Below are 14,107 nucleotides of genomic sequence, written 5' to 3' on the forward strand. Positions count from 1 at the left end.
CTATGAAGTGATGGTATGCTGAAATAGGGCAGCTGGAAATCCACGCGCCTGTTTTGACAATCTTTTTAAAAAGCATTTGGCTTCATAGTTAACTTCTCAGTTTCTTGATTTCGTTCACAGCAGGGATTCGGAAATAATGAGCCCACATGTTCACTATGCTGCATCTAAAGTGTGCCTTCTAAAAGCAGACCCCACAGTGTCTCTAAATCCAGCAATTAGGTGACATTCATTCAAGGAATATACAGGAATAGATGAATAAAGATGGTCCTATCTAAATGAGCACAGATGCAGACACCAATAAAGGGCATCAATAAGAAGCAGGACATGGCTTTTTTTAATTCAGTGCCACGCAGTTTAATTTGAAAGAGCAAATAGTTTCCTCAGAAAAGGTGTGTGGTATAAAAAGAGGAGGAAACACAAGACAAGAGTTTCTTTTATGATGCTGCTGAAGCCACCATTTAGCTCTTTGTTAGTCTATGCCCCTCGAGGTATCTTTCCTGTGACATTTAGTTTAACCACTGTTTTTACAAGATAATGCATGTTCCCTCAACGTATAGTTACAGCAACAAGGAAAATGACTTGTTGATTGTCAGCGGGTGAACGGCAAACTAAATGTAAGAGTACAGAGCTATGAAACTGATATGTATGTCCCAACAAGTTTTCATACCAGTCTTATGTAAAGTGGAGCTGACAGCTGCACCACAGACCCAGGTATAACTAAAAAGAGTCCTTATTGTGTAACTGTCATGGCGCACCAGGGGAATGTGTTTTGGGTTGCTGTACCACAAACATTCAGTTAGAGTTGTGTAAGTTGTCAAACACAGTTAAAATGCTTATATGAGTTTTTATCATGTTTTGTCTTGTACCTAACAGTCATTGTCTTTGTCACTGTCTCTTTAGTGCTTAAAGGGAATGTTTGCCACCTTTTATGTGTATGTCTGATAAGTGTTGATGGTAACTGTAGTCAGCTGAAGCAAAAACAATTCTCAGAGAGTCCTATATTGATCGAGAACGCGGAGTTTGCAGCTGCAAAATCTGTAGTTTTTCCTGCATCCCACGTCATCATTTGACACCTCACTTCACTTTATTGCAAGCTAGCTATGTTTCCAACACAATATATGTGTGCAGAGTGTTTTGGCTGACTCGGATACTCAGCTGTATATATACAGTACCAGTCAAAAGTTTGGACACACTTTTCCATTCAAGTAAATGGGAAATCGTGTCCAAACTTTTGACTGGTACTGTATGTCAAGCCAGAGCACACCTATTCATTGTTAGAAAATGTTGGTGTTATACATTTCTGCATACCAAAGATACATTACAGATTTATATTTCATACATATCATATCAGAACTTCTAAATTGTCACTACATACCCAGCGTCTTGTCAGACGCCAAATGTGGGTGTTTTTCATCACTTTTTTTCCCCACTGTGGATAGTGGCACGAAAAGCAGTTGTTTCCAACCAAGATTCTGCCACCAGCACAGGGTATTTTAAACAACAACATAATCTTTTCCAAACAATAATAAAGAGTTTTTTGTACCTAAACCTAAATACAGCATTGTTGAAACAAAAAGAAATGTATGTATGCTATATGATAATATACACATGTAATGCATCCCTGGTTTGCAGAAATGTACAATACCAAAATTTATAGTGGTGATTTGGTTGGTTTACGACCAAAGACATGCAGCGGAGAGAGGACATGTCCAGAGGGATCCTCCAGATCCCAAGATGCTGAGAAAAAAAACTGACTGGTGGTGCCTTTGCTTAAATTGCCCTCTGATGCTGACAGAAATGGAATGATTCTGCTGCAATTAATTTCCATGTTTTTGTTGGATGCTGTCAACCCTGAGAGAGCCTGTATGTGCAAAAAGGGCCGTCTACACCAATAACAATTAAAATAAATGTATTGTTTTAAAAATCATTCCAACTCAAATGGATGATGTATTCTACACAACTATAACACAAGAACCGCGGTGAACGATATGTAAGAGATCAATTTTAGAGTGATTTGATGAACGATAGAAACACTGACAGCCAATCAAAATCCATCCAAATTCACAGGCTGACACAGCACGTGCTTGGCGCCGCAGTTTCCAGAATATTACCGTTCATCAGTGTGGATGCTTACATCATTATCATTACAGTTGTCACTCTTGGTGTGGACGGCCCTATAGACAGATGGAAGTTTTCTCTATCGGTTCGACAGAGGTGTGCTGAGGACCCTCTTCAAGATCCTGAAGATAAACTGGAAAAAACAACCAAGACCAGCAGGGCCAAGAGGGCAGATGATCAACGAGCAATGCATCCTGGTACATACAGGCACAGCGGACACGGCTCCACAAGCAGGAGAACTCCGCCTTCTTGGTCAATATAGCACACACTGAGTAATTTATTGCTTCAACTGACGACATTTACCATCAACACTGTCAAAGGATCATGAATTCATAGGGATTCATCCACTGGGGACCATGAATGTCTGAACACAATTTCACAGCAATCCATCCAATAGTTGCTGAGATATTTCAGACTGGACCAAAGTGCTGGAATACTGCCTAGAGCCATGCCATGAGCAAGGCAGGGTAAAAAAAAGCATTTACGGCACATCACAGCACCGTGAGCTACCATCTGTTTCAATCTGCTATTATCATCACCTTTAAGGTCTTCAATCAAAAATCCTGAAAAGCAGAAAACTGTTTCCTCACCAGTGTTACATGGAACATGTCTGTGGAAGGTCAAAGGTCGCCTGCTGTCAAACAGTTCCAGGTAATGATGAAGGGGGCTTTGCAAAACCTGATTGAGACAATACAAAAGTGCAACATTTGTATTGGATGGGAAACGTTTGCAAGGATTTGAATGAAGGTTATTGTTGTGGGTTTAAATACAGATATTAGCTTCATATTATCAGTCATTATCAGACTTCCCTACCCGTTTAAAACGGTAACCTCACTGGCCTCTGCTGCATTGGCTCATGTAGAGGAACATGTCCATTCTTGCATCTCTCGCTGCTGTGAACTCATTCAGCCTGATCACTGTAGCTACAGTAACTGCAACACAATCACAATCTTTCAAAACACTGAGCAGTAATATATGGAAACCTTTTGGGAATGACTGCAGAGTGATCTCAACACTGCTCCCTTGACTATGTGCCAAACTTGTTGCACAAGAAATTTTTAAAATAGATTTTTGACTTTAAGTGACATTCAGAGAGTTCGCCTGCATGTACCTGCAATAATCCAACAACACAGACCGCAAAAGCCTAGCAACAAAAGTATTCTCAGCCGTCACTCATCAGACTTCACTTTGGGGCATGCACTGGATGCTTAATTCAAGTATGTGCTGTGTTTTCACAGACAAATACAGACTAGCAGAGATGCATCTGTGCCTGCAGATAGGAAGATAGTCATATGTGGAAAGGAGGAGCGATGCCAAGTCTTGTTTAGTCATTTACAGTAATATGCAAAACATCAGTAGGTGTGTTTGAAAAACACATTTATAGGGAGTCCAAAGGAACCCCCACGGCTGTATCTGGTATGTTGCAAATATTTAACTTGATATCATCTGACTGAACGTACTTACCATTTGTATAATACATTGTGACTCTGTTTATAGGAAGCCATTAAACATTTAAACAGCAGCCCTGACTACTTGCAATTAAGTTTTCACTTGTGGAAATGACGTTTAAACATGTCAAAATGCCATTTTGACATGTAAAATGTTAATGTGAGATATGTATAAAACAATTTTGACATGTTGACAGATGTGTCTTCGCATGTAGAAATTGCATTTCACTAATCAAAACTGATTCACAGATATATTCAACTTAATTACAGATATCAGTAAGTCCGTTTGCACTGGTAAGAATAACAATTACAGATATCTATAATTGAATTTTCACTTGTTGAAAAAGGATTGTTACCAGTGGAAATGTAATTACCCATTTCAGACATCAACAATTGCTTTTCAAATATGTCCAACATATCAACAAACCATTTCGGATATATGGGTGTCATATCATAAAAGAACCACAAAGCCTCTGGTTGACTGTTAAATTATCATATTCATTCAGTATATGTCGCCCAAATGACCACATTCATGTTGGATATGTCCCTTAAGTCACTGAAGGTATCTATAGTGATATTTGACAGGTGGAAATTTCTTCTTTATATCTAAAATTCCATTTTGACTAGTTTTTAAAAATCATAGACAGCTGTAATTGTGTTTGAATGGTAAAAGTTGACAAGTTAAAATTAAGATACGGATATCAAGAATGGAAATTTCCAGTGGTAAGAAATTAATTGTTGATGTCAAAAATCAACATTTTAACTTGTGAGAAATTAACCACATCTTTAGTAAGAACTACAACTAGTCAAAATTACATTATAGATACACCGACTTGGAATTAGAACAAGTCAAAATTTAATAGTAGACATCTGTAATTAAGTTTGAATAGAGATCAATGGTAAAAGTTGATGAGTTGTAATGAAGTTACAGATATCTACAATGAACATTTCCACTAGTAAGAAATTTAATTATTGATATCAAGGATTTATATTTTGACTAGTGAGAATTAAATCGGAGATATCTTTAATTAAAATTGCTACTCATTAAAATAACATTAAGGATGTGCTGGCTTAGAATCCAAACTAGTCAACAAGCGACTGCTGATATCCACAGTAGCTCCCACCGCTGCTGGTTCAGTGTTAAAATGGATTGCCACACTCTGCTCAACATACATTTCTACATGACTTCTCTGGCATTGTTAGATCAGAATCTTAATTTTACATTAAGCTTTAAACTAAGGGTAAGACAACTAGAAGATTTCAACCTTCTACAATAACTTGCGTCAATTACACACAATCAAACACAGACTCATGCATACACTTGCACAAAACCAACTGCTACACATTCTGTCTCTTGTAGTACTTTAGCACCCTCTAGTGTCAAAATGGTGGACTCTTTTCTGGGCTTACAATGCCCCCATGCTGTTAGTAAAATTACAAATTGCATACTGTTATTGCACACAGTATGCGCTAGATAAGGATTTCCATGGTATATATATATATTTTTTTCTAGTTAAAACACAAGAAATAAATTAACTTCAGAGTTTGTTATGGCAGGAAAAGATTATGTGACAGCACACTCCCTGTATGCATACTGACTTTTTTTAAATTTACCTCACTTACACTACAGACTCTGCTTAGAATTAGTATGTATGGTATGGATGTAGGACATAGCTTTGGACATTTCTCCATACTAAATATATTGTCCCACAGCTCAGCAAGATGAACAAAGCAGAGACTGAGTAAGGCCAACTCCTCACTCAAAATTATTTGTAGCCTGAGGCCTGAGAGGTGAAACCCAAGGTAAAATGAAGAACGCAGAGCAATCGTATTGCACATTTTACCACTTTATACTTCTTCTCCACTATAATTTATGAGCAAATAATGTGCTTTTCACTCCACTGCATATATTTCACAACCTTAGTTACAAGTTACTCTGCAAATTCAGGTTGAATAATATAATCAAAAAAAATTAGGCTTGGTAAAATCTTTTGAAGTGAGGTTGTATGAGGTACTTACCCATAGTCAGTGCATTACATAAGCTAGATGTCGGTTGGCACAAGCCCAGTTTGGAGAAGCAGGCTGGAGTCCAACACAGAAGCTCAGCAATGTACTGCTGTGGAGGGGTCAGCAAAAACAAATGTCATCAATTTCAATTTGACGTGTATGCTTTATTTAAAATATCTTCACTGCTTTACATTTCTGTCAGAGAGCAATTTCTGTGGGGAACTGAAGTTGTTATATGGCTATATTAAGTACATTTTTGACTGCAGAACTTTTATTTGTAAGAGAGTATCTCTACACTGTGGTTATACTACCTTTACTGCAGTAAAAGATATGAGTACTTTGCTCATCTCTGCAGGCTGTCCTACCTTATTGATGAATACTGTTGAGTATGCATGCAGCCTTAAAGGAAAGACTGCAGACACTACTTTGAAAAAAGGTACTGCCCAACATGTTCTTTGGGTTCAAAATGATTTCATGTGTAATTTTGTTTCACTTCTCCTACAAAATGAGATGTTGCCCTACCCTCCACTCAAACCATGCTGAAGAATGAAATCATGCAGCCTCACACAAACAGTGGTGGAATATTTACTCATATTTTTGAGTTACCTGTAGTTTACTTGAGTATTTCCATTTTTTGTTACTTAACACTTCTTTATTTCAGGAAATACTTTTTTACTCCATTACATAAATGTGAGAGCTAAACTACTGTTCTTACTTTGCAGGTTAAAATCTTACCATCTTAACATATATTTAATATGTTTTATAAAAATATAATTGCTATAAATTGAACTACCCAGTAATAATAACCCAAAAATATAATATTTTGAGGGAGCTATTCCGCAAAATTAATACTTACTTTTAACACTTTAGGTACATCTTACTAATAATATTTCTGTACGTCTTAGGTAAAAGTGATTTGAAGACTTTTACTTACAATAGAGTATATTTATAGCTTAGTATTCCTACTTTGTCTTTGTCTTCTAACAGTAATTAATATACATTTTTACTGTATACTCCGTCATTAGCCTAAATTACACTTTTAATAAATGCAGCCCACAGTTGATAATAGTTGCAAGTGTACTTGCATGTTCACACATCCTTCTTTTATTAAGAAAGCCTTAATGATTCATGACTGTGATAAAGTAGTCAGACCATGATATCAACATATTCTGATACAAGCAGGAATAGGAGTGAAAGTACAGAAGTAGATTATCAGTAAAGTTTACTTCTAAAAATATCAAAAGTAAGCAGAAATGGCCTTTGTGTGTTATGTCACTGTATATACAGTATTGTTGGATTAGTGTTATTGATACCTTAACAATGAAGCATCATATTAACATTGTAGCTGACCAAGGTGAAGTGAACTTGACTTTATATTGCAGTTGATTAGTTTAAATATTAACAATACATCATGTAATATCCTAATCTGCAAAGTAACTGCTGTCCAATAAATGAAGTGGAGTGAAAACTACAATATTTCCCTCTGAAGTACAGTGAAGTGGAGGCTTTAGTAACATACAATGAAAACACTCAAGTTGAGAACTAGATTGTATTTAAAGGGACAGTTCAACCCAAAATCAAAACTACATATTTTTCCTCTACCTGTAGTGCTAATTATCAATCCAAATAGTTTTGGTGTGAGTTGCTGAGTGTTGGAGATATCAGCTACAGAGATGTCTGACGTCACTCCAATATAATGGAACTAGATGGCACTCAGCTTGTGGTGCTCAAAGCACCAAAAAATACATTTGAAAAACTCAACATCAATGTCTCTTTCCAGAAATCATGACCTGGTTACTCAAGATAATCCACAGACCTTGTTGTGAGCAGTTTGATGTAGGAACTATTTTCTTTCTACTGAACTACACCTGCCGACCATATCACTGCACAAAAGGAAGCGCACATCTACTGCTAACACACCTAGCACCACTAAGCTAGCTAATGTTATAGCTCAGCTGAGGAGGACACCGTTGATGTTTACATCTGGCGCTGTCACAAGCACAAGTCTCTCATTCATGAGTAGATGCACGCTTCCTCCTGCACAGTTGGCAGGTGAGGTTCAGTAGAAAGCAGAGGTAGGCATTTTAAGTACCTTCCATATTTTAGTATTTGTATTAAGTCATTACAGAGTACTCACATGCTTCCAATTTCTTTTTTTTGCAAGAATAGGGATGTAAATTGGTCAACAACGAAAAACAAGTGCAATTTGAAATTCATTCATTGAACAACCACGTTTTAATCAGCCTATCAAACCAGAACCCAGAACGCTAACATGAGAAAAGTCGTCCATCTTTCTGTAGCTGCCATACATTTTAGACGCAGCACTGAAGGACTGTCTCTGAGCCGCTCTCCCCAGTGTTACACGAGCTAACACAGCAGCAGCTGCTAACGTCCGACACTGAAGAATTTAACACTCCCAACAAACTTGCACCAACACCAACACTGCTCAACTTTACTGTAAAACCTGTTAATAACCTTTAGGTAACATTAGCTAACAGTTAGCCCCGTTGCTGTGTATTTTAGTGCAGGCGGACTCTCACCAATAGTTGCCTGGTGCTGAGGTCACACTCCCACAGCAGTAGTCTTATGATAAACAGAAAAGCTGTGTTGACCAATACACTGCATGCAGCTATGCACTGAAATAAGATTTTACCCATTTTCAATAGTAATAAAAATATCATGTTCACAAAAGGACTGATGTCGAAACGAATACTCCAGTACTCATGCCCATACGCAGTAGAAAGAAAACAGTTTCTACACAAAACCACTCACATCAAGGTCGGTCTGTTATCTTTAGTATCCAGGTCATGATTTCTGGAGATAGAACATTACATTTTTCAAATGTATTTTTTTGCCGCTTTGAGCTCCACAGGGCAAGCGCCATCCAATTCTGTTATCTTTGAGAGAAGGCAGACATCTCTACTGCCAGTATCTCCAATGCTCTGCAGCTCACACCAACAAAATCTAGACTGATAAATAGCACTACAAGTGAGAGGTAAAATATGTATTTTTGTATTTGGGGGTGAACTGTCCCTTTATGTCACTGTCCACCATCACCAGCCAAGGTGGTACAGTGAGTGTTTTAACTCTATGCAATTGACATTGTTAGGTTAACTGACAAATTATGTTGAGGTAAAAAAGTAAAGATAGTGATGTCTTATAATTCATTTCAAGTTCTGCAGGATCCTCTAATTTTCAGAACGTGCTACTAACTGTGGACATTTTTGCAATTTTTCTGGCTTAGGTAATGAGAGCACTGTTAATGTCCTAAGCAAAAGAGGAACTCCAGACATAAACAGCAAAAGTTAGGGGTGCAGCTGAAAACTTCACTCCCAGTGAAATGGGACATTGTGTACAAATGTACAGCGACATCACTGGGATACCTAAACCACTCGTTCCCATGTCGATCTGCATTCATTGCTCACTTAATTTAAATAACAACCTAAATTACATGTAACCTTTAGTCTGGACGGTCATTCAGCAGTCACATTTACTGTCAGAAAGTCCAGCTCTGGAGGGCAGAATGTCAGCAGGATGCACTCAACCTCTACGCATGCTCAGTTTAGCCGTTCTTACGTTGCGCGCTTGCGCAGTTCGCCTCAGCGGCCATTCATTATAAAGCCGCAAGTTCCTCCGTCTCTTTCCACCTTCAGCCATTTTGACAATGTTGGGAGCTGTGGGACGCTGCTGCACCGGGGCATTACAGGCTCTCAAGCCTGGGGCCCAGCCCCTGAAGGCTCTCGTCGGATCCCCAGCCGTCCTTTCACGTGAGTCCTGCATGCTTGGTGCTTTTGAACGAAGTCGTAATAAGAAAAATAGTTATTAACGCGCCCGTCAGAGAAGGGCAGGGGCAATGCTAACATGCTAACTAGCAACACGCTGGCTGCCGTGCCGGCTGCGTAGCAGGCCTTGACATGAAAATGACATATTTGAAAAGTGTTTGAGTTATTCTCGAGGTTTCTACTGGTACACGCTTGCAGATATGCTCCTACTGACAGATGTCATGCATCAGGAAATGAGCAGACTGTGTTATTCTTGTGCTGGCTGCAATGACCTTTATGTAATGACATGAGGCGGCGTGAGACTGTGCAGAGCCTGCTACGTTAGCATTACAAGTTGCGTTTTAGCAAGGTCTAGCAACTGGATTAGCACTGACGTACAGTCCTCAACGACAATCCACAGACCCAGCATTAAATTAATCGATTAACATGACGAGTATGAAACTTCAAACTACACTTGCCATTGAATGCCCTGCGTTTGTCATTAGCAGTAGCAGCATTAGCAACGTTAGCTCCAAGTACATTTCATTCATCTACCTGTCTTTCCACGGAGACGTTATTGCGCCGGGAAAATGGCTTGCTCGTGTTTGTACACATTAAGACATACTCATATTTCCCACAAATATACATATTGATTAGTTAGGGGACGTCGCTCAATTATTGTAGTTGTGTCTTAAGGCTCAAAGTTTGACCGACAAGAATCCCTTGACATTGAGGCGGAGCAGACACGCAGTTGTCCGGTACTTTTCAGTGGAGACGGTGGCATGTTGGAGACTAATGCGTACCAGTGGCAATACAAGGTCATGACTGTAGCACACATGTACAACACACTAAATGCACACATTGTCTGCATGACTTTACAGGTAGAGACTATGTCGCACCTGCCGCTGCTGCCAGCGCCGCCGCTGGTAAGATTGTGGCTGTCATCGGTGCCGTCGTCGACGTCCAGTTCGATGAGGGCCTTCCTCCCATTCTCAACGCCCTGGAAGTCGCCGGCCGTGACTCCAGGCTAGTCCTGGAGGTGGCTCAGCATCTTGGTGAGCAACAACAGCAGTATGACCTTCCTTCAGTCCTGCAGGAGCAGACAGAAAATGCTTAATGTTTACAGTTGACAATAACTGAGAAATTTCCACCATGTGTTTAGGGGAGAACACAGTGCGTACCATTGCTATGGATGGTACTGAGGGTTTGGTCCGTGGACAGAAAGTTCTGGACACCGGTGCCCCCATCAGAATTCCAGTGGGTCCCGAGACTCTGGGCAGGATTATGAATGTCATTGGCGAGCCCATCGACGAGAGGGGTCCCATCTCCACCAAGCAGTGAGTTTACTTAGAAAAATAACACCATTATATTTGTGAAATGATAATAACATAATGTCTTGCAGAATAATGATATCAGAGTGAGGTTAGTAAAGCTAGCCACACCTAGCATGACATTGTTGTTTACATATGATGAGCTTTTAAAGGTCTATTGGCCTGCAAAAACTCAGTAGATTACTGAACTGTTTTTCCTCTCCACAGGACTGCACCTATTCACGCTGAGGCCCCTGAGTTCACTGACATGAGTGTGGAGCAGGAGATTCTGGTGACTGGCATTAAGGTGGTGGACCTGCTGGCTCCCTACGCCAAGGGAGGAAAGATTGGTATGTGCTCATAGGCAGTGTACATATTATGATGGCTAGCATACTGCAATTTTTGAAACCACTTGCTGATATCGTCAAACTAATCCCACACTTATGATCATAGGTCTGTTCGGTGGTGCTGGTGTGGGCAAGACTGTATTGATCATGGAGCTGATCAACAACGTGGCCAAGGCCCATGGTGGTTACTCTGTGTTTGCCGGTGTGGGAGAGCGTACCCGTGAGGGAAATGACTTGTACCATGAAATGATTGAGTCTGGTGTCATCAACCTGAAGGACACCACCTCCAAGGTAAGGATGTTGTCAAGCCTCTACCATTTAAACTTGAAGTTGTGGCGCATTTTGGAAATTATTTCCAGGAGCAAAGCACTTACCTTTAGTGTTGTCCTTTCTAGGTGGCACTGGTGTACGGACAGATGAATGAGCCCCCAGGTGCCCGTGCCAGAGTGGCTCTGACTGGACTGACTGTAGCAGAGTACTTCCGTGACCAGGAGGGTCAGGATGTGCTGCTCTTCATTGACAACATCTTCCGCTTCACACAGGCTGGCTCTGAGGTCTGTAAAGCTTCCATCATGTCTCCATCAAGTTGCAGTGGCAGGAAACATTTACCTAAAAATAAAATTAACAGGATTGTTGTAAGGTTGTAACTTAAATTTGTTATGCAGTCACAATTTACTGCTGTACAGCCACAGCCAGACTCCTGAGTGTGACTAAAAATGTAGAATGACATATTTGATACTGACAAAAGTTATCATCCTCCTCAGGTGTCTGCCCTGCTGGGTCGTATCCCCTCTGCTGTGGGTTACCAGCCCACTCTGGCCACTGACATGGGTACCATGCAGGAGAGAATCACCACCACCAAGAAGGGTTCAATCACATCTGTGCAGGTAAACATGACCACTGAGGATAGCTTAGTGGAGCTGCATGTTCACTCACTGTATTGCTAATATAAGCTTTTAAAAATATGTTGGTTATGGGGTCACTTGATTTCATGGTAACTAAAAGGGAAAACTGCAACTACTCAAGATTGACTGAGTTTTAATTTTCTCCACCAGGCCATCTATGTGCCCGCTGATGATTTGACTGACCCTGCCCCCGCCACCACCTTCGCTCACTTGGACGCCACCACTGTGTTGTCTCGCGCTATTGCTGAGCTGGGTATCTACCCCGCTGTCGACCCCCTGGATTCAACCTCCCGTATCATGGACCCCAACATCGTTGGCTCTGAGCACTATGAAATCGCCCGTGGTGTGCAGAAAATCCTTCAGGTTTGGGACATAATTGCAATATATTTAAATCTTTTTTTCTAAATTAACCAAACATTGATCAGGCTAAGAAGTTCACTTTCCCTCCTATAGGACTACAAATCCCTGCAGGATATCATTGCCATTCTGGGTATGGATGAGTTGTCTGAGGAGGACAAACTGACTGTGGCCCGTGCCCGCAAGATCCAGCGTTTCCTGTCCCAGCCCTTCCAGGTGGCCGAGGTCTTCACTGGCCATTTGGGCAAACTGGTGCCCCTCAAGGAAACCATCAAGGGCTTCCAGAGCATCCTTGCTGGTATGTATATTAGGGTCAAACAACATTTTTTGCTTGCATCCTTAAACTTATTCAAATCTATTTGTGGTACTAATTTTTTTCTGTTGTACCTGTTTCCCTGTAGGTGAGTATGATAATCTGCCCGAGCAGGCCTTCTACATGGTCGGCCCCATCGAGGAAGTGGTTCAGAAGGCAGAGAAGCTGGCTGAGGAGCACTCATAAACATCTAAACAAGCTAGCTGTTGTGGGGATAAGCGGAGAAAAACAAAGGAGAGGGGTTCTGTGGTTAGGAGCACTTGGTTTGTAAAACATGTCAAAAATGCAAATGTACCTGTCTCGTCATCCTGAAAGAAAAGTTCTATTTAATGTTTCCAGTGAAAGATGGAATAAAACACTGTCTTTACAAAAAAACAACTTGTCAACTGTATATTTCCTAGATGCTTTCATAGTTGTTGTGGAGAATCTTGTTCCCAATGAAGAATTTCCATGAAATGGCTGTCATCCACTCTGACCACAAGAAGGCAGTCACGAGCCATGTTAAGCTTTCTGAACTGTGTTGCAGCTTGTCAAGCGCTTAAATAAAACAGTGGACAAACAATGGATCAGTGTTTGTTTCAACTTTTAAGAGTGACAAACTTATGAGCTAATTTGTACTGCCATTTAGCTTTAATAATCAAAACGGTTGAGACTGCAAATATGTATTAGTTGAATTGCAGTGTGCATCAGAATGGTTGCTGATGGGACACAAAATATGGCAAACTGGTAGGGACATTAAGGACTTCATTTCACTTTATAAATCATATTTTTGTCAGTGCTTCCCAGCAGTATAAAACAATACGTCCTAATTATAAAATTAATTAAATGACTGTGACCTGGACCCTGCTAAGTGGCAAAAATGGATGATACAGGAAACTGTTTAAAAAAACTGACGGTTGGTCATTATGAGAAGATGAGCCTCCTAACTAGAGCAGACAAAACCGACAGTATTACAGGTCCCCTGGTGCTAAACAAAGCGCCACGAAGGACTGAATAGCCTCCTGCAGCACAGTTTACAGTGAAGCCTCTTTCAACACACGCCACACTTGAATTTTAGTGGCGCATATCAACGTCTCCCAGCCGGCAGCCCACAATCACGTAACCTCACAACACTAGGGTTAGCCTGTTAAAGTGTTAGGGACTTGTTTGAAAGCTTTAGCAGGATCAGAAATGGAATATAATGTTACTATCTATATTTTCATTGCTGTGTTATCACTTAAAACTGCGGACAATCATGTTTTTATTACCTTAAATTGAGTCGTTTGTGTCTAACCTTACATAAGAAGCCGGCCTTTTTCGTAGTCCGCCATGTTGTTTCTGCGGCAGCTCAGAACACAAAGTTTACAATGGAGTTGTGTCCAAAATTCCACACTATCATGCTATTTAGTAGGCTAAAATATTATGTGGGATTTTTTTTTGCATGTCCGACACCTTAATATAAATGAATTGTACACTATTTCCGGTAAAATATGACAGTATGCGAACCATAGACATATATACATATATATATATGTCTATGATGCAAACACTAGACAGTATGC

The 14,107-nt window shown here is 40.2% G+C and overlaps 1 protein-coding gene across 1 annotated transcript; it reads left to right on the plus strand.

The window, feature by feature from the left end:
* Positions 1-9,181: 9,181 nt before the first annotated feature.
* atp5f1b (ATP synthase F1 subunit beta) lies at positions 9,182-13,130 on the plus strand. Its single transcript, XM_049570625.1, has 10 exons — positions 9,182-9,340; positions 10,216-10,389; positions 10,497-10,671; positions 10,873-10,994; positions 11,098-11,282; positions 11,387-11,545; positions 11,756-11,878; positions 12,047-12,259; positions 12,350-12,551; positions 12,655-13,130. The coding sequence occupies exons 1-10, from the start codon at positions 9,238-9,240 to the stop codon at positions 12,750-12,752; spliced, it is 1,554 nt and encodes a 517-aa protein (XP_049426582.1). The 5' UTR covers positions 9,182-9,237; the 3' UTR covers positions 12,753-13,130.
* Positions 13,131-14,107: the final 977 nt, after the last annotated feature.

This window comes from Epinephelus fuscoguttatus, linkage group LG24, assembly GCF_011397635.1.
Source record: "Epinephelus fuscoguttatus linkage group LG24, E.fuscoguttatus.final_Chr_v1".
In the NCBI taxonomy this organism is placed as follows: Eukaryota; Metazoa; Chordata; class Actinopteri; order Perciformes; family Serranidae; genus Epinephelus; species Epinephelus fuscoguttatus.